The sequence below is a fragment of the Hibiscus syriacus genome, unplaced genomic scaffold (genome assembly GCF_006381635.1).
Source record: "Hibiscus syriacus cultivar Baekdansim isolate YM2019G1 unplaced genomic scaffold, ASM638163v2 tig00001478_pilon, whole genome shotgun sequence".
In the NCBI taxonomy this organism is placed as follows: domain Eukaryota; kingdom Viridiplantae; phylum Streptophyta; class Magnoliopsida; order Malvales; family Malvaceae; genus Hibiscus; species Hibiscus syriacus.
This window is the reverse complement of record NW_024061874.1, coordinates 5,038,629-5,060,229: the sequence shown is the minus strand read 5'-3', so window position 1 is coordinate 5,060,229 and position 21,601 is coordinate 5,038,629. Positions and strand designations below refer to the sequence as shown.

General features: G+C 34.1%; 3 protein-coding genes across 4 annotated transcripts; all 3 read left to right on the top strand.

Moving 5' to 3' along the window:
- Positions 1-12,102: 12,102 nt before the first annotated feature.
- Positions 12,103-14,625, top strand: LOC120127752 (protein GID8 homolog). Of its 2 annotated transcripts, none has more exons than XM_039145592.1 (7): positions 12,103-12,265; positions 12,385-12,494; positions 12,727-12,886; positions 12,982-13,088; positions 13,534-13,665; positions 13,755-13,911; positions 14,308-14,625. In XM_039145592.1, exons 2-7 carry the CDS (start codon positions 12,441-12,443, stop codon positions 14,427-14,429), a joined length of 732 nt encoding a protein of 243 aa, XP_039001523.1. In that variant the 5' UTR covers positions 12,103-12,265; positions 12,385-12,440; the 3' UTR covers positions 14,430-14,625. The 2 variants fall into 2 exon arrangements, with proteins under 2 accessions (XP_039001523.1, XP_039001528.1); XM_039145597.1 differs by lacking the exon at positions 14,308-14,625 and adding an exon at positions 14,272-14,291 and having other exon boundaries at positions 12,104-12,265.
- A 503-nt stretch (positions 14,626-15,128) lies between these two features.
- On the top strand, positions 15,129-16,220 carry LOC120126795 (kelch-like protein 8). Its single transcript, XM_039144889.1, has one exon. It carries the CDS (start codon positions 15,129-15,131, stop codon positions 16,218-16,220), a length of 1,092 nt encoding a protein of 363 aa, XP_039000820.1.
- A 3,025-nt stretch (positions 16,221-19,245) lies between these two features.
- On the top strand, positions 19,246-21,601 carry LOC120127063. The gene is made up of 2 exons (XM_039145072.1): positions 19,246-19,566; positions 21,283-21,601. The coding sequence occupies exons 1-2, from the start codon at positions 19,297-19,299 to the stop codon at positions 21,460-21,462; spliced, it is 450 nt and encodes a 149-aa protein (XP_039001003.1). The 5' UTR covers positions 19,246-19,296; the 3' UTR covers positions 21,463-21,601.

Below are 21,601 nucleotides of genomic sequence, written 5' to 3'. Positions count from 1 at the left end.
GAATTTAAGAACTAGTTCTCATGCGATTATTATTCATGTTTATAATAAAGAAATCGACTGGAAAATTTAAATTTTCTATCTTTACCAGGACATTTTCCAAGACTTCTTCAGGATAAATGACTGGCCCATTTGCGAGTTCAAGCGTAACTATTGTTTCCTGTAAAGGCTCGTTAGTAATAATTTTATAAACTGTAAGTGGCATAACATTAATCGAGGCTCCTAAATCAAACATTATTCGCTTAATCGAAAAATTTCCAACTTCACAAGGTATGTCGAACATACCTTGGTCCTTCATTTTCGGTGGAATTTTTCTCGTTAGGATCGCAAAAATGTTTGCGCTTAAACTTACCGACCCAATTGGATTCCTTTTGGAAGTGCAAAATTTCTTCAAATATCGATCATATTGCAGAACTTGTTGAATTACCTAGAGGATAGGTATATTTACTTCAATCTTCTGAAAAAATTCAAAAAATTCCTTCTCTTTTATTTTCTTGTCGCGCGCTACCAGTCTCGAAGGGAAAGGAGGTATGGTTTCATGTGATGCAGAAGGAGTATAATCGATTTTACAAGGTAGAGAAAAAAGTAGGCACAAATAATTTACCTAAAATCTCAGTTCTACTTTGGAGAGTGATGGAACTCACATTTACGTGCAAATCCAGCTGCGTTTGAGAGGGTAATTTTTTAAGTGATTATAATTTTCCCTTATTCAGGGTTAATCGACCCACTTGCTTATCCAGTTCTTGTAAACGTGCTTCAGTCTTTCCTTGGAATTTCATCTAGGAATCGATTAATTCCCTTTGGCATATCAATATTCCTTCCATCATCACCTCTAGTAGCCTCCTTTGCACTTGTTGTTGGAAAGGCTTCAGTTGATAATTTGGCCTTGGATTTTGCGCATTGCTCAAGTTCGGATGGTCTTGCCAGCTCAGATTATATGTATTTCCGTACGGGTTGTCCGGTCTTTGAGGAGGTCCTGGGAATCTTCCTACGACATTGACTTGGGCGTTTTCTTGAAGCATTGGACAACAGTTCGTCGGATGATTCGGCATCGTGCATATCCCACAGCCTTTAGTCATTTCATATTTTCCTGCAACCAATGAACCCACAACTTCAGTTAATTTATCTAACTTATTTTCTAAAGAAAATGTACTTACCTCGTGAACCCGTCGAATGGGTTCACTTGAAAATTGCTGTGAATTTGTTGACATTGTAGAATTAACCCCCTCGCAGTAGTTGGCATCATATTTACTAAGGTTCCTCCAAGGGTAATAATCCTTCATAGAAATATTGTAATAAGGTTTGTTTGCTCAATCTATGTTGTGGGAAACTCGCGAAAAGATTTTTGAACCTTTCCCAATAGTCATAAAGACTTTCTTCTGGCTTTTTTTAGATTGAAAGAATGTTCCTCCTTAGCTTTCTTGCTTTTCCAGCTGGGAAATACCTATCAAGAAAAATGTGACTCATATCAGTCCAAGAATTAACCAAGTTAAGAGGCAAATAAAATAATCATTCCTTAGCCGAATCAGATAAGGAAAAAATAAACGTTCTTAATTTAATTTGATCTTCGATAACTCCCTATGGTTTCATGCTTGAAGAAACCATATGGAATTCCATCAAGTGCTTATGAGGATTTTTCATTTAGAAGACCGCAAAAAATAGGAAGTAAATGAATCAAACTAGTCTCTAATTAAAATGGTGTTCTACATTGTGGAAACCTAATGTAGAGTGGCGTCTAAACAGTAGGGGTTACGGCTAGCTCTCGGATCATTTGTTCTTCTGCCGTCGGAATCGAATATTTGTTATTGGTCTTAAAATTTGCGTCAACTTCATATTCTAAATCTGGATATGAACTGAGTTATTATTCATATTTTCTCTTACTTTTCTCTCAAAGTGTTTGTACGTGGATTCTTCGGGCACTTGTTTCGATTTATGGGTCAAAATGAAGTAGTTCTCTTGTATTCTTCCAGATCATAAATCAAATAAATTCAAAGAAAAAATTAGTTATTGTCGTTAATCCCCGATAACGGTGCCAATTTGACGTGTGTCATTTTTCACGTCAAATAATTCCCTTCCTTATCGAATAAAATAAATAAATAAAGGAAATTAAATTGAATAGTATAGGAGAAGTAGGGTCGATCTCACAGGGACTAAGGAGACTGATGAATTTCTTCGTCTTCGATTGATTTGTATGGAAAGTAAATAAGATAGGGGGAATTTTATAGTTTGAGAATTAAAAATAAAATTGAAAGAAATATTGTAAAGAAATTAAAGAAGAAAATTAAATAAAGAAAATAAATAAAGCTAAATTAAAGAAAATAAAATCTGACAATTCAGTTGATTTAGACAACCTTGGGTAATAGTTCTGACTCAAATTCTTTAGACCATATAAACGGATTTATCCTTCGGGATTTACGTCGATTACCGCATCAAGTATGGTCAATCCACGCGACTAAGTTGTACGCCGAATACCCAAGTCAATCTTCGATTTCGATTTTGGAAATTAATCAAACCAAGGCAATCTTAATAATGATCAAGATCCAAGTGCATTTGCAACCAATTTGGACAAGATATTTCAATAATCACTTCCCCAATCTCAATTCCCACTTAACAAGGCAATCTTGTTAAATTGTGTTCCTAAGAAATTGAATGTACTTTGAGTCGATCCTTCCTCCCACATATATAATTGCAACAATAATCAAGACCAAAGTCAATCTTTAGTTTTGAAAAAAAATTGATTTTATAACAATAAGCGCAAAGAATGAGAGAAAATTTTTGAAGTTATATAAGTGCTATTCAATTCTCTCGTCAGAATTGAGTCATTGCTTTTACCCACAGCTAAAAAGGAAAAATAGCTAAGCATAACAAAAGTCATACTTAGCATTTTAAAAATAAAAACTTTAAAAGAAAAAAACAAAGAAAGTAAAAGAAGAAATTTAATAAAACTAAAAAGAAAGAAAGAACAATAGTATTTTAATGATTTGAGATATTGAATGATGAAAATGGATTAATTGAGATGGGTATTTATAGCCTTCTAAAACCCTAGAAATACTGTAAATAAATAAAATAAATTACAAAAGATAAATCCTAAAAATGTTTGAATTTAATTCTAAAAGATAAATCTAATTTCTTGAATTTAAATTGCTCAGCCATTTACACGTCTTTCAAAATCTTGCTGACTGGATGCTGATTGAACCTTCTAGAAGCTACTTACTCACTACCACGACAGCATTTCATGCCCGATTTTATGCCCATTGTTCCAATATTGATTCCAGAACAAAATTACAGTTTTGGGCCTTTTTAGCACATTTTCCAGAAACTGTCATCATGCACAAAAAACATGTAAAAGCACCTAATTCAGTAGAAAACATGAACAAATAGCTAGCAATTAAACAAGAAAAGTGAAACAAAATAAACCTCAGTCACCCAGAGGTAGACCCAGATTCAACCAGATTAGCCATGAAAGAAAGATTATTAGAAGGAGTCGGACCAGTACTTAGACAGCTTTTCGATGAGGACATTTGCTTGCAAGACTTCACACACTTCATGCCATCGGCTAGAATATCATAAACAAGCTTCTCATGGTCATGGACTTGATCCATGATTGGCTTGTCATCGGACATATGGAACATGAGTCACTCGCCCACCACTTATTTCTTTATTCTAGCATTGTTAACTTCGTACTTCTTCTCCATTATATCTCATATTGCCTTGGCACTTTTCTCCTTAACAAACATGTCAAAGAGTTTATTCGACATGTGACTTATGAGAAAACTACAAGCTGTCTTGTTATCATTCTCGTGATTTTACAAGGACATCTGAGAAGGAACAACAACTAAGGATGAAAGTGTAACACCCATTTCCAGTGTATGTTTCTGTACACAAGTCATGATGTCACATGACTTTTAAAAACATTCACCCATTTGTAAAACCCATAAAATTTTATTTTGAAATTTAAAATCAAAAAAAAACATTTTAATACAATAATAAAAAGGTCATTTAAACATATTACCAAAGTTATTACTTTAAATACATTCCAAAGCATTTTTTTCTTAATTTCAATTACATGCCAGAAATTTTCAAAATAAGTATGATTGTCCTACTATTACTGATGAGAGTCAACCTTAGATTGATGATAGCTGCTACTGCATACCTTACCCGACTAGTTTTTGCTTTTACCTACGCGTGAAATCAACACACATTAAGTATTTACTTAGTAAGACATAATATTGTAAAGAAACTGCAATTATACAAAAGTATCTCATGACTATTTAATGACGAATTAAATCGTATACTCCATAAGGATCAGATAAATCCTTCTCATTTAAACCAAATTTCTTTCATACAATCATCAAAATTATTCTTATTAGGCCCATCATACATATCATTCTGTATATTTTTCCCAATTACTCTTTATTTGCCATATGCATATTAAATGAGAAAGTAATGTACATGTATTGCACCAAAGTGTCAAATGGTCCTTTATCTTTTATAATTATCATGAGCAGCACCTTATATATCGTTAATAAATCTTTAGGTATTTTCATTTGTGGCATCATTTCATGCTAATTATGCACTGTTATATATTTTCATTTATGACATCCTTTCATGCCAATTATGCATTGTTATACATTTTCATTGATGGCATCCTTTCATGCCAATTATGCATTATTCTTCATCTAACTTGCATTAGTGGCACCTTTCTACCAAAAATGTATCGTTAGGCATCCAACTTGCATTAATGGCACCTTTCTGCCAAAAAGCATAGTTAAGCATTTAGTCTTTCATCCAAAGGCATTTAACCTTTCATCTAACTCGCATTATTGGCACCTTTCTGCCAAATGCACAGTTAGGCATTTAGTCTTTCATCCAAAGGCATTTAACCTTTCATCTAACTTGCATTATTGGCACCTTTCTTCCAAATGCATAGTTAGGCATTTAGTCTTTTATCCAAAGGCATTTAACCTTTCAACTAACGTGCATTATTGGCACCTTTCTGCCAAATGCACAGTTAGGCATTTAGTCTTTTATTTTATAATAGATCCTACTCTAATAATTATTCATAATATCAATTCCATACACATTATAAACATATATCAAATACAATAAAACATATATTAAATTAAAACATTAGAGGTTGACTCACTGTGAGTCTCCCTCATCCCATATAACTACAATAGATGCACTCACCTAATATGCCTCCCTAATATGTTGTAGTGATGTCTAACAACTCGGCAACTTTGTCATTGCCCTTATTCTTGCTTGACTAGGGAGCTTAGTTATGATCTACACAAGCATCCATTTAGTACACATACCATACAAATGTTAGTATATTCTCTAACATTTATACTTTAATAATACTCAAAAGTACTATTATTTTCAATTTCTATTACAATTTCAGACTCAATAGTATCGGTACCCCTACCATTATATCGATACTTCTATACTATAATACCAATACTCTCTTTCCAGTATCGATACTATTTCTACATTCTGGAATCCATGATATCGATACCTTTCTCTTAGTATCTATACATTTCTCTTAGTATCGATACTCACATCAGTATCGATTCTACTTGCACCAGTATCGATATTATTCAACATATTTCTATCAATTTAAACCTATAGTATCAGTATTGTTCTATCAATACTGATACCCCTACCCATATTTTCCATTTTTAGCTCGATTTTTACACAAATTTAGTCAAATTCCCTTACTTTTACCTCCAATAATACTATTAAACCCTTTTTTACTTATCTCAACTAACTTTCCTTCATTTAGCTTCTTATAACATCTAAAATCTCCAAAGAACATCTAAAACCAAGAATCATACTACTTTTTCTAACATGTTTGTAATCACATCCAAGGCTTCTAATCTCTTATTTACTTCTTTAACAAGTCAAATATACTAATAAACCCTAAGAAAAACTCACATATCAACATATCATACAAAATTCCATTTTCTTCAATCTCAAATAATTCATCCATCTCCTAGCTTTAATCTTATTTAAACCTTCCTTAATCGTCTATAATACTCAATGTTTCAAGAACAAACCAAAAACGAAAGGAAAAGCTAACTAAATGAAGCCTTACCTTTGGCTATGGAGGAGAGCACTTACACGGGAAGAAGAAGAAGAAAAATAGATAACTTATTTTAGCTTTTACTTTCCCCTTTTTCCCCTTCTTAAATCCTTAATTTAAAAATTGATTTTAAATTCATTTCGCCTTAAAAGACCAAAATGCCCTCTGTATTCTTCCATTCTTACTAATTGGTCTCAAACACTATTTTTTAAATAATTTCTTATCCTTTATCATGTATTCAATTTAATACTCCAATTTTAAATCTTTTCAATAAAGTCACTAACCTGATATTTGGGGTATTATAATTCTCCCCTTAAGAAAATTTTTCCTCAAATTTGAAGACTTTATGCTTTTACCACAACATTTCAACTAGAGGAATTGTTTTTTACATGGTTTCTTGATTTTTCGAGTCCAGATCTGTATTGGTTCTTTTTCATAATTTAAAACTAATTGAATCTCTATTTTCCCCAATATAAGAACATGTGATGGATTTGATCAGTAATTAATAAGCAGCAACACATGAAAACATTATAGGTCTTGTCCATTTCGGGAGGCAAAAGCTAACTGATAAAATCTCATAAGGTTACAAAATTCTCGGACTCATTCCAAACTGCAATACTTCCTTCCAAGGCGATACTTTTAGAAAAACTTTATCACCTTTTTGCTATTCAATATATTTTCTCTTTAGATCAGCATAAGACTTTTGTCAATTGGAAGTTATCTTAAAATTATCTTAGTAACTTTCATTTTATATTCCATTTCTTTCATTAATTCAGGTCCAACTAGATTTCGATCTTTTAACTCAAACCAATTTAATGGTGTTCAACCTTTTCTCCCATATAAAGCTTCGTATACAACCATCTTGATGCTCGACTAATAACTGTTATTGCAAGAAAATTCTTCTAAAAGCAAATATTTTTCCCATGATCCCTTTTCCATTTATTAATCGAGATTGATTGAAACAATCTAGAAGATACATGATGTTCAGCTTTTCCTCTAATAGTACGTCAGACATTTTGCTAAAATTTTCGTGATGGCTCTTTTCAAACCAGGCCACCCAACCGACTCTTTAAATCTTGGTACCTCTTGTTCCACCTAAATTCCTAGTCAACAGACTTAATGCCTCAAAAAATATCTTTCTAAATTCTTAATCATTGGGAATACAAAGTCTCGCGCGATAATATGAACATCTGTCGTATATTAGCACAACTATAACACCGCTCACCATACATATAATGGTGTCAAATCTTTTAAGGCAAACTCGACTGCTGCCGACTCCAAATCATGCATACGGTAATTCCTCTTGTGAGTCTTTAACTTTATCAAGGCATATGCCACAACCTTACATTTTTGCGTAAGCACACTTCCTAAGTCGTTGGGATATGCATTAGTAAAAAACCACATAATCCTTGCCCAACTCAAGTTGTATAAACACTGGTGTCTTTATTAAAATACTCTTTGGCATTTCAAAACTCTCTTGACCCATTTTCGTTCTACAAAAGACACATCTTTCTTTAAAAACTTAGTTAGCAACAAAGCTAACGTTGAAAAGTTCTTCACTCACCTTCGATAGTAACCAACAAGCCCCAAAGAAATCTGAACTTCTGGATCATTATTTGGGAGTTTCCAATTTACTACAACATGAGTTTCTCTTAGGATCTACTATTATACCTTATGTCGAAACAATCTGGCCAAAGAAAACCATCTCTTCTACCCAGAATTTCATATTGGAATAGTTTGGCATACAAGTTCTTCTCTCGAATAGTCTTATTTAACTATCAAAATCTATGCATAACCACATAGATTTATCTTTCTTTTCGCTAATAACACAAATACTTCCCAAGATAAAATACTCGGGCTGATAAAACTTTGATCAATCAACTCTTATAATTGAGCCCCTAATTCTCTTGACTCACTTAAATCATTTGATACTAAATCATAGAAACATGTTCAATACATTAATAACCATCAACCTTGAATTTCACCTCTCGATTTGGAGGTAACTCAATAAATTTACCTGAAAAGATATTTATAATTTCCCAATTTTGTGAAATTATCAAAAAAAATCTACTTTAATTATTTGAGTATCTATCACATTAGCCATAAAAGTTATATATATCTTTCTGAAATTATTTTCTTCACAATCATTATCGATATCACCTTGAGCGATGATTATACTTTCTCTCCAAAAACTATAATTTTCATACCCTCTGCATCTTTCTGAACTAATCGTCTTTGGAGACTAACAACCTATATCAATATGATCTTAACTCATCAAGTGATAATTCCATCAAATTCACCAGGAACATATCCCCTGAAATCTTTATTAAATGATTACTACATGTCCAACTCACACTTGTACCATGACCCACTAGGGTTTACCCCTATCATCTCACTCGAGATTAAGTTGAATAGAATACTTTTATTTTAAAATCTTTCATTTCCTTCTTGAGGTAATCCGTGTAACTTTTCTGGATCCATTTAAAATATTCTCGAGCAGTTGAAACATTTTTTATCTCAACTATAAAAGTCTAATTATCCAAATCATTTAATAAGAAGACTTGAAAACTTTGTAGCAATAGCCTCATAGCAGTTAATGCTAAAAATTACACTAGTAACCAAATTTACTCTTTTTCCTATCATTACGAACTTGACACTTTTCCAAGTTCTTGAGAGTTAATCTCAATTTTGAAGTATAAAATGGGTAGAAAATCTATTTTCACAAATCACCTTCTAAAAGTAACTCTATTAGGTCCATAAAACTTAACATTTATTCTTAAACAAACTCATAACCAATTGATCCACTAATAACTCTTTTTTCTATAAGCTTTTAGTGGTCAATGCATTTACCGCTTACTCATTTCCTCTTACTCAAATTAACAATACTTTAAACAATTTAATGTTTCACTTAAATATTTCTCAATTATTTAATCTTACCTGATGAAACCTCGAAATCATCACTAAATTCATAAATCTCCTTTGGATCCTTATCCGATTCAACTTCTCTTGCATCGATTTTTTTATCTCGACCTTTTTTCAATATTATCTACTTTCATACCTTTGAACTTAATTTCCAACATCTATTAGGACATATATAATAATAACACTCAAGTTAATAAAGAGTGACATCAATCACACTCTAATTGACACCATATCAGTAACTTTGACAATCTTAATGGCATGTAATCCTTTTTCTCAATTCAATTTAAACCGATTTCGGTCGAGAATCGGCTAAACATGTGGTTCTTATACCAATAAATGTAACACCCATTTCCAGTATACGTTTTCGTACACAAGTCATAGGTGTCACATAACTTTTAAAAACATTCACCCATTTGTAAAACCCATAAAATTTTATTTCGAAATTTAAAACCAAAAAAACACATTTTAGTACAACAATAAAAAAGTCGTTGAAACATATTACCAAAGTTATTACTTTAAATACATTCCAAAGCATTTTTCTTAATTTCGATTACATGCCAGCAAATTTTCAAAATAAACATGATGGTCCTACTATTACTGATGAGAGTCAACCTTAGATTGATGATAGCTGCTACTGCACCCCGTACCCGACTAGTCTTTGCTTTTACCTACGCATGAAATTAACACACGTTAAGTATTTACTTAGTGAGACATAATATTGTAAAGAAACTGCAATTATACAAAGTATCTCATGACTATTTAATGACGAATTAAATCGCATACTCCATAAGGATCATATAAATCCGTCTCAGTTAAACCAGATTTCTTTCATACGATCATCGAAATTATTCTTAGTAGGCCAGGCATACATATCCTTCTGTATATTTTTCCCAATTATTCTTTATTTGCCCTATGTACGTTAAATGAGAAAGTGATGTACATGTATTACACCAAAGTGTCAAATGGTCTTTTATCTTTTATAATTATCATGAGTGGTACCTTATATATCGTTAATACACCTTTATATATTTTCATTTGTGGCATCCTTTCATGCTAATTATGCACTGTTATACATTTTCATTTATGGCATCCTTTCATGCCAATTATGCATTGTTCTTCATCTAACTTGCATTAGTGGCAACTTTCTGCCAAAAATGTACCGTTAGGCATCTAACTTGCATTAATGACACCTTTATGCCAAAAAGCATGGTTAGGCGTTTAGTCTTTCATCCAAAGGCATTTAACATTTCATATAACTCACATTATTGGCACCTTTCTGCCAAATGCACAGTTAGGCATTTAGTCTTTCATCCAAAGGCATTTAACCTTTCATCTAACTTGCATTTAACCTTTCATCTAACTTGTATTATTGTCACCTTTCTGCAAAATGAACAGTTAGGCATTTAGTCTTTCATCCAAAGGCATTTAACATTTCGTCTAACTTGCATTATTGGCACCTTTCTTCCAAAAGCACAGTTAGGCATGTAGTCTTTCATCCAAAGGCATTTAACCTTTCATCTAACTTACATTTAACCTTTCATCTAACTTGTATTATTGTCACCTTTCTGTCAAATGAACAGTTAGGCATTTAGTCTTTCATCCAAAGGCATTTAACATTTCGTCTAACTTGCATTATTGGCACCTTTCTTCCAAAAGCACAATTAGGCATTTAGTCTTTCATCCAAAGGCATTTAGTCTTTCATCCAAAGGCATTTAGTCTTTCATCCAAAGGCATTTAACCTTTCATCTAACGTGCATTATTGGCATCTTTTTTTCAAATGCACAGTTAGGCATTTAGTCTTTTATTTTAAAGCAGCTCATACTCTAATAATTATTCATAATATCAATTCCATACACATTATAAACATATATCAAATATGATAAAACATATATTAAATTAAAACATTAGAGGTTGACTCATTGTGAGTCTCCCTCATCCCATATAATTACAATAGATGCACTCACCTAATATGTCTCCCTAATGTTGTAGTGATGTCCAACTACTCGACAACTTTGTCCTTGCCCTTATTCTTGCTTGACTCGGGAGCTTGGTTATGATCTACACAAGCATCCATTTAGTACACATACCATACAAATGTTAGTATATTCTCTAACATTTATACTTTAATAATACTCAAAAGTACTATTATTTTCAATTTCTAGTACAATTTCATTCTATCTTACAAATTTAGACTTAATGGTATCGGTACCCCTGCTATGGTATCGATACTTCTATATTATAGTACCGATACTCCCTTTCCAGAATCGATACCATTTTTACATTCTGGAATCTATGGTATCGATATCTTTCTCTTAGTATCGATAGGGTGATTAAAACCTTTGACGGAGTTTACTTGAACAATCATGTTCAAGAGGGTTCCGAGGATAAAACAAACATCATCATCACATTATCTACATCTTCAAATCATCTCCATCACATCAATTTTTAGATATGGAGTAAATTTATCTGTTACTTCATTTTGTTCTTTATTTTATTTTAATTCTATCTTTCATTAAATTGATATCTTTCAATTGACCTTGCTTTCATATCACTAGGAGAATAGAGCCTCTGTGAAATGAATCTTACATCATATTCAATCAATACGTAATTATTTTTCAACTGTTGATTGAAAATGAGAATTTGTAGAAAAGACTTCTCATAACATTAAATTTATTTTTCGATAAGTAACTATATGTAGACTTAGATAATAGTAGGTAGAGTTATTGTTATACATACACTTAAAATTGTAGAGATCTTATAATCATAAATTTTTACATTTTTAATATTATAATGGATTATTTTATTTTAAAATATTTAGAAAATGAATAATTAAGTGACCTCAATATAAAAAGTTATTATTTTCTTTAAATAACTTAAATTCAAATAATTATATTTAGAGAGTGTGTCGTTAATAGATTAATTTTAGTCATACCATTAATTTAGAAAGAATGCCGGGTCTTGTGAACTGAGCCATCGAGTAGACTTGAATAGTATAGAGAACCACAGTCCCGAGTTCGCTAACCCAACTCAGCCCAATAAACAAGTCGTCCTAACAAACCCAAATGCAGGAAACTTCTCAACCAAGGGAAACAAGCCGATGCAATGATAAACCGGCACTGCAATAAAAGAGGAGAAAGGATGACAGCAAGAGAAAACTCTTTTGAAACCCAAATACCCTTCTTTTTAATCATTTATAAGCATCGTTTTCATATAAATACATAATCCTTGAGATTTATTTTCTTTTCTAAATCCATCTTTCTAAGGTATTTTCTTTTCCTAATTTCTGCAGGCTTAGGGGTTTTTATGTTTACTAATTGTACGGTGGAATTTGGAGATTGAAAAGTTGGAATCTTTTTAATGTGTAAAATCTTTTTTTCTGTAGGAATATATATCTGAGAAGATTTGGGAAAATCAAATGGGAGTGAAGGCTGAGCACTGATGTCACTGTTCTGGATTGTGATTCGTCGACTAGCTGAAATCGAAGAAAGAATGGTATTTTTCTCTTTTATTTTGTTCCTTATTATTGATTTTGATTTGATTATCTGAGATGATTTAAGAAATTGAAGTTGTTATCTGAGCTCAAAAGTTAATTCAAAGTTAGCCATGCCAATGTTTTATATATATTGAAGTATTATGCATTAGAGACATGATAGATTGCCAATGTTTTATAGCCCAAAAGTTAATTCAAAAGTTTTTATGTTATCGAATATGTTTCTACCGATAGGCGACCTCTAAGAAAGTAATTACAAGGGAAGAGTGGGAAAAGAGATTGAATGATATTAAGATCAGGAAAGAAGACATGAATAAGTTGGTGATGAATTTCCTTGTCACTGAAGGTTATGTTGAAGCTGCCGAAAAATTCCGGATGGAATCCGGAACTGAGCGTATCCTACAAAGAAGAACAAATTCTTGCTCTTGTGTACTCTATATTGTTAGTGTACAAAAAAGTATATGTTTTATTTTCCTTATCGTGGAACAGCAGATATTGATCTTGCAACGATCTCGGATCGCATGGCTGTTAAGAAGGCTGTACAATGTGGAAACGTTGAGGATGCCATCGAGAAAGTTAATGATTTGAACCCTGAGGTAGGATCTTGGATTACAGTGTGATGATGTTAAACTATTCATTTACGTTCTCAAATGAATATGGGATCTGTTTTATATTATTGATTCGTCGTTACAATAATTCTTTCCTTCCACTAGTCTCCATGGAAATCTAAATTTCGCTTCCTGATATCTTGTTATAGCTGTAGCTAGATCAACCATCATGAAGTCCATTATTAGGATCTTGCTGTACTTCTAAAGGGAGTTGTGTTTACCTTAATTGTCAGCCATTCATATGTTTAGCTATCTCAATTCGAAATACCTAAACCTGTATTTGGTGGTGGTTAGGCAATTCTGGGAAATCTTTCAAAAGGGTAGATGATTCATGTGAGATATGAATATTCTTCCAATACATACTGCCGAAGAAAACCGTGGCATACTGTTCTTGTCAATCTGTGTTCACTTCTTGAAATTCATTTCTTTGCAGATATTGGATACAAACCCGCAACTCTTTTTCCATCTCCAACAGCAGAGATTGATAGAATTGATTCGGGATGGAAAAATAGAAGAAGCCTTGGAGTTTGCTCAGGAGGAGCTTGCACCTAGGGGAGAAGAAAATGTAACTATGCTTCATTAATGCATGAGAATTTCATATGCAAGCTTATTTTTCTGATACTTGGCTTGATATGAACAATTTTTATTCTGCAGCAAAGCTTTCTAGAAGAGCTGGAGAGGACTGTTTCACTCCTGGCTTTTGAAGATGTTTCAAACTGTCCAGTTGGAGAGCTTTTGGACATATCACAGCGCCTTAAGGCGGCAAGCGAGGTGAACGCAGCCATACTTACTAGCCAGAGTCACGAAAAAGGTCTGTTTGCTGTCTTTTGTATTCGTTTTTTATTTACTTTGGGGAGCTGATGACTGATTCTTTGTAAGTTAGTATAATAGTCTTTAAAGAGGTTTCGACCTTCATGCCCTGGACTCACAACATTGCTATAGTAAGTTAATTGATGCCAACCTTTTCTAATCTACTGTTTATTGCTCTTTTAGTTGTAAAGTGGCGACATTAATATAGCTACAATGTATTTGTTCTTCAAGTCATTAAGTTGAATACGGTGTCTAGTACGTATATTGTAGACCCAAATTGCTCATGGTAATCTTTTCTGTGATCAACTATTGTATGTGCTTTGGTTAACAAAGTATTTAAGTCGTTACTTGCTTGTCCCAGGTTGAGATTTGCTTAACCTGCTTGCCCTGTTTACAGACCCGAAGCTTCCAAGCTTGCTAAAGATGCTGATCTGGGCTCAGAATCAACTGGATGAGAAAGCCGCTTATCCTCGCATAAATAATTTTTCGAACGCCACTTTCGAAGACCCCTTGGATTGAAAAGTTTGAAAGATTATGGGGGAAAAAGTCAAGTTGCTTGGGATTGATCAGAGATAGAGCTTGAATTGAATCAAATGATATATATGCTTGTAACCTCAATACTCTAGCTAGGAATTTGTTGATTGTCATTTGTTATGATGTATTGATGCTTATTTCCATTGTAGAATAATTTAAGTCACCTTTTGCCGTTGTACTATCCGTTGATCGTGGGTTATGTTTACCGGAATTAACATGTTTGAGGTTCGAATCCTGGTATCAGTATCGGATTTGAGCATATCACCGAGAAATGGGATTTAGAAAGATGAATACTTCAAGCCCAAATAGAATATTTTAACCCCAAATTTTGAATATTTATAGCATAAACAATGCTATGACCGTATGAGCAACATTCAAGGTCATCGAGAACTACGGGGACAGACATGCCAAAAAAACCATTAGATCAAATGTCTGAAAAATGTTCATGAACAAGAAAGTCCCTAGATTTGAACTCCCATTATTGTATTATACGTACATTCCATGCTGAATCCCTAGTCGATGCTTATACACCCAACAATTCTCATTGTGTTAAACGCCAATGCCATGGTTTTTTTTGCCTATATCTAGCTCTAATGTTCTACATTATTCTTCCCGTCATTTACACATAGCTTAGGAAACTCGCTCGAGCTCAAGCTCTATCTCCCCCTCCCGCACTAGTCCAATATGGGTTCACTTGCTTCCGAACCACGACTGGCGTTGACACCAACACCGCCATCCTCATCTCATTTTAACTCGTCTCGCTATCGAGTTATCACGGTGTTTTGTCCCAAGGAAGCAAGGCCTAATACTAACGTTTTTAACTGTATACAGTGTTATGATCCTTCTGACAATACTTGGAACCATGTCAGCTTCATTCCCGACCTACTCGAAAACCATGTCTTGAAAGATTTTGCATTGGTTTCTCTAAGGGAATCGGTTTACATTATCGGTGGGAGGCTGTGGAACAAAAAAAAGCCCCGAAATTCAAGTGAATCTGATGTTGGTGTCGAAGTATCGGCTTTGGTGCTTCGATACAACATTTTGTTAGACCAATGGTCCAAGTGTGCACCGTTGAGGACTCCACGGTACGATTTCGCATGTTGTGTTTGTGATAACAAAATATATGTGGCAGGGGGAAAGTCCGGTTTGCACAGTCCCCGAGGAATGTCATCGGCGGAGGTCTACGATCCGGCTCATGGACAATGGACTACATTGCCTAGCATGAGCACCCTGAGATACAAATGCGTCGGCGTGACATGGCAAGGGAAAATCTATGTGGTGGGCGGTTTCGCCGAAAAAGGTGATTCGGAACCGAACATGCTGACATTCTCGCCCCAACGTAGCTCGGCAGAGGTGTTCGACACACGAGCGGAGAAATGGGACATCGAGGCCGGGATGTGGCAACTGGACGTGCCGCCGAACCAAATCGTAGCTGTCGAAGGCAAGTTGTTCAGTTCCGGAGATTGCCTCATCCCTTGGAAAGGACACATCGAGGCCTACGAAGGGAAACTCAACATGTGGGATGAAGTCGACGGGTCTCGTTTTAATCCACCCATCTCCACCATGGAACGACTTTACTTAACAATGGCACCCATTGGGACACAATTGTATTTCTTTGCAGGGTATAAAAAGGCTGAGGAACCATTAAAAACACTTTCGATGGTTTATGTATTTGATACATCTGCCACCATTGATGCCTGGAAAAGCTTAGAGCCGATGGAGGAAGAAGGTGAGAAAGAGCTTTGCAGCCATTGCTGTGTCGTCCAACTCTGGTAAAGGTGCCAACTAATGACTCATGTGATGTTAAATCATTTTGATTTACTTGAATCTTTATCAAATACCAGGTTTCTAGAGCAAATTTGGACGAGCTCAAGTATCTGACTTGTAATGTACAATAAGGTATTTTGTTAACCGATAATAAATACCTACTTAGTTATGTATTAGTGATATATCTCATACCAAATAAGCAAAAAAAAAAAAGATAGTATATGATGTACAGTTACTTTAATCTTTTTTTTTTTGAAGTACTTTAATTTTTAATATTTCATTTTCAATCAAAACAATCCACTACAGATTTTCATTTTTCTTCTAATTTATTCATTTATCAAACATATTATACTATAAACTTTTTGGATCAGAACTACTAAGCTCTCGTGCAAGCTTTCCTTAGGGTAAGCGATCTTGGTATAAACGACCTCCTAGGCTCACACAGGGTTTAGGCATTCAAGCATCGATCCCAAGTAGTTGATACACTGTATTTCTAAAAACAAAATATTCACAGACGATTTGAGTCATAAGGGTCACGTATCACACTTTTAGTCAAGTTGTGAGGTTGGATTCTAGCTTTCTCTAAACCTGTAAAAATCCTACATCTAAATATCCTTAGTAATGAGAATTAAGAGACGATACTAACAAAATAGTTATGTTTAGTTGTCGTTAATTATGACAATGATCAAAATAAAAATGAATCAAACATTTAAGTCAATGCAAGTTTTAAAAGTTTGATGATCAAAATAAAAAGTGTTTTAAAAGTTCGGAGACTACTAATAAAGTTCATCGTAATAACAATAAAAAGTAAAGAAACCAAATGACATGAAAATGAAATAGATAGATTAAGTTTTGAATTTCAACATAACATATGGACGAAAACAATCTAAATTTCATAAAATTTGAATATGTTAAAATTCGCAACCTATAATAACTGAACTAAACCTAGGATTCTAAGACGGCGGACCATATGAAATGAATATAAGTTTTCGAGGCTTTTGTCACATGGAATGATAAAAGGCCCAAATGGTCAAAGAAACTTATCCATATAACCATAGGCCTCAAAGCTCAAAAAGAAAAGAAAGAAGCAAAAAGCCCAATCCCAAGTCATCAATAATGTCGAACCACCAAACAAAGCTTTTACTCCCCCAAAAGAAGAGAAAGTAAAAGTGTGCCTAAAATTCAGGCTTCCTTTTGATGATCAAAATATAATATTAAGGGTGAATTTTGAAATTGTGCAAATATAATGATCAAAATGCAAGTTCTGATATAGTACATAGACCTATACACCAATTCTCCCAAACCATGGACCCATGACATGAAGTCCCCACCCCATCACAAAGACTCTCCCGATGCAACACCGTACCCTTGCTTATAACATACCACACGTGCGATGCTACAAATACACGCGTCAGAAACCTATTACATCGTTTGGCCCTCCTACTGACACTAAAAGTCGACAGCCAACACCCAAAAGAATCGATCTGGGCCGTTAAAATTTGAAACAATCTCGAGAATTTTGGATGTCCCCAATGCTGGTAAGATCCTATAAATACAAGATTTCTCACGTACGTATTAATATATGATTAAAGAAATATATTATTAGTTTTATTATTATTTTTTTAAATAAAATTAATAAAAATTATCAAAAAATTATTATTTATATCGGTTTTATTATTATTGGATGTTTTATCGGTGTTGTTAACATATCAGGTAAAATGCTATCGGTTTTATTTTTTTCTGTTGATTTTGTTATTATTTAATACTTTATCGGAAATGTTAAAAAATAATTTTTTAGATAGAAATAATAATATTTTAGATATTTTTTTATCGATTTTATTAAAAATAAATAAAAATCGATAGTACATTTCCTTAGCTAAATATTAAGGTTATCGTACGGTAAAACTTCTCATATAAAGGCCAACACTCTTAGCCTGATGTGTCGGGTTAAAATAAGTGTGTGACAGGTTTATCTGTTTCAAACTTCAAATTTATAATTATATTAGAATTGATTATATAAATTAAGATAAATTATAAATTCATCACTTAATTCTTTTTATTCCTATTTTGATCATGAAAAGTTAATTTTTTTTAATTTGTTCGTGAAATGAAAATTATAAATACTATCATTAAGTATTTAATGAATGAGTGACTAAAATAAGAACAATCCAAAAATTTAGTGAATAAATAAAAAATAAATTTTAGTGAATGAAATAGTAGTTAAAAAAACGTTGAAGGATGAAATTTGTAAATTACATTTATAATCAATTAACTAATCATTGTTAACACTTATTTTAAGGAGTATTTTATAATTCCCAATCTTGTTAAGCCACGTGGAATAGGAGGGTAAAGGTGGCACATGGGAGGATGGCAAATGCAGGGACAAGGGGGGTTTTGACTGCCAAGTTTCAAAGGATTGCAGGGCACATATCCCAAACACGGTGCACATGGGAGTGTTTACATGAAAATTTGGGTGCCAAAATGGGGTCTCATGGGTTTACTGGGCTACCTATTTAGGGTGCGGCCCTCCCACCTACGGTGCAGATGGTTTTAGCTATTGGCTAATGACAACTATGCATTTTTACATGGGTACTAAAATTCGCATCGACTGGTGGAAATTCATAATTAACATAAAGTTGATTATTAACAGCGTTGAGAGTAATCAAACATCATTATTTGAAAGTATCGGATAAATATTTTAAAACTTAATTTGATTGAAATTAAAATTTGTATTTGAATTTTTAAACTGTAACCGAATAAAACCTTATATTACATTTTTCTTTAAGGAAACAACCTATAACGGTTAATATTAATCAAATTATCTCTTTTACTCTTGAGTTCCAGGTCAGCCTCCATGTAAAAGATACCCCCAGGGCCACATGGGCCACATGCTCCCCTCTTTTGTTCTCTCGCAAAGTCCCACAAACTTAACCAGTTTAAGTAGTCCAAGAAGCTTTGATAATGGTGTAAAAGAACCCCTCAACCACTGCTTTCTTTACATCTCTCGAGAAGGTTAGCTAAGTGATGAGAGTTTGAGTAAAGGCTAAAGAGCTAAAACTGTTTTCTTTTTCAGCTTGCTGTAGAAATGGCAAAAGAAGAAAGCTACTTCTTTAGTTGGCCACCGGTCGGAGCTCCATTGAATGTACCAAGAGAGGAAGAACATTGGAAACATTTCGACAACTATGTCAATGCCGTGTCTTTTGGCTTTGTTGCTACCGCCATTCTCATCTCCATGTTCTTAGTAATGGCCATCTTCGAACGCTTTCTTAGACCCAACTCTTCTTCTTCCCCCCACCATGGTGACCTTGAATCTCAACTTGGTTTCAATGGCAAGCTCAGCCACCCATCACCAAAAGTGAGTTACCCTTTTTGTTTCCTCTTCTGGGTTTTCTTCAATTTTGTTCAAAACTCTTTTGTTTTCGTTTGAAATTTAATGTTTAGCATGATTTATATCTGATCTGACATAAGCTTCTCTCTGCATCATACATTTTGAATAGCAGTAAAGATCCTTACTTTTGGCCTTAAAATTTGTTTGCTTTCTCAAGTATATATCTTCACATTCTTTTCTTTAAGTAAAATAGATGTTTTTGGACATTTCCCCCCTCTTCCTGCAAGCTTTGTCTAAGCTCAATGTTAAAGCTTATCCTCATTGCATAAAGTATCTCAGTTGCTTAAATGTTCTTCCTTTCATGCAATTGCCAAGCTTGTATCTTTTAGTCAAATATCAGCTTTTGGAACAGTCAATTGTCTGTTGTTGCATTTATGATATTCAGGAAATGGCCCCATCTATGAAGGGTCCCCGGAAGTTTAATGGTTGGCACCTTGAAGAGTATAACAAATATATATAGTTGTTTATGTTTAGACCCACCAGTTTACATGTTGGTCACCCATTTTACCATTGCCGAGCCCCGGATTGGGAACAAATGGATAGGCCTTGGTGGACAAGCTTCAGTCAGGTTTTTCATCCCTTGGTGTCTAGTAGCCTAATGGGTCCATACTATATACCGAGTCGACTTTGGTCGAACTCTAGACATTGTTTAAAGGGCATCGAGCTCCACATGTTGGTCTGCATTCTTATACTTGACCTATGAATAAAGAGATTATGTGTGATGCTCATGCACTTTCATATTTATGGGGGATGTTAAAGCAGTTTAGATGGAACTGTCATAGTTTGGGTTAATCATTTACAACGGTATCCTATGAGTGGTCCTGCATTATGCTACAAATCCTTAGTCTACTTGATGTTTTACGGTGGCTTTTAGTGCTTAAGATAGAGCATGCATTGCTCATTATTTGTTTGGACTTTAGATGCAGGTACAAAACCTTATAAATTGTTCGGTATAGTCGACGAGTCTGGTTGGTGATAGGTTATATCGTTTCACAAGATACACGATGTTCACATCCTGGCATCTTTGAGACATGATATTGTAGATAATGTTCTGAGTAGCACCTTTCGGGGGATTGTTTAGTTGAGGGTTGGAATTTGATTCTTAGATGCATTCATGGTCGAATCTTTTAGGATACCACCGATATATCAACAAACAAGATTCATTCTTGTTGACATGTGTTATTTATCAGGCTTAATGACAATTCCGGAAATGCATCCTATGCTATACTGTAGAATAACTTAATGCACAACCCTCTCTACTAAGTTTAGAATAATAGATTAAGAAAAAGTTTTTCAGTATGTTATAAACTACCGATGAACATGAGTAGTAAAGGTCGGCTTTACTTTCCTTGTTGCTTAGTAGATTGGTCTCGTTTACATTCTTATAATCTTGTGTTTGATGCTGTCTGATACAAATCGATTAGTGGTTCGAGCTTGTTCGTTTTTTCTTGCTGAGGCTACATTAGGTTCGTATAACGTCAGCTAGGTGGGTTGTTGATCGTTTTGTGATTGCAAGGTCGTACTAGTAAGGTCCATGCTTCTTTAATAAAGGAAGCTTGTCTAGGAACTGTTCAATAGGTAGGGTCTTATTTGGTGGCCTTAATGACTGTTTCTGCAATTACTACTGCCCTCATTTAGGTAAGAAAATTCATCTAAAGGTTCTCTATTTTGTGATTTCTGCAGATGGCAGTATACACCAGTGGAGTTTCGGTGTTAATGCCAGGGGACGAGATTCCTACTTTCATCGCGCACCCAGCTCCCGTTCCCTGTCCCCGTGAGCACCCTTCATTGCCTCAACAGCAACAGAATCCATTGAACAACCCTGCCTCAAACTCCGCCATAACCATTAACGCAAGTCATTGAGAGAGAAAAAGAGCTTAATTTGAGAAACCACTCTCTACATGCGACACCAAACAACGACCGCGGTTATACCCTCCGGTAGAGAATGTCTACTTGGATCAGAGTTTTCCTTTTTGCTTCTCGGCCATTGAATCTATACAAT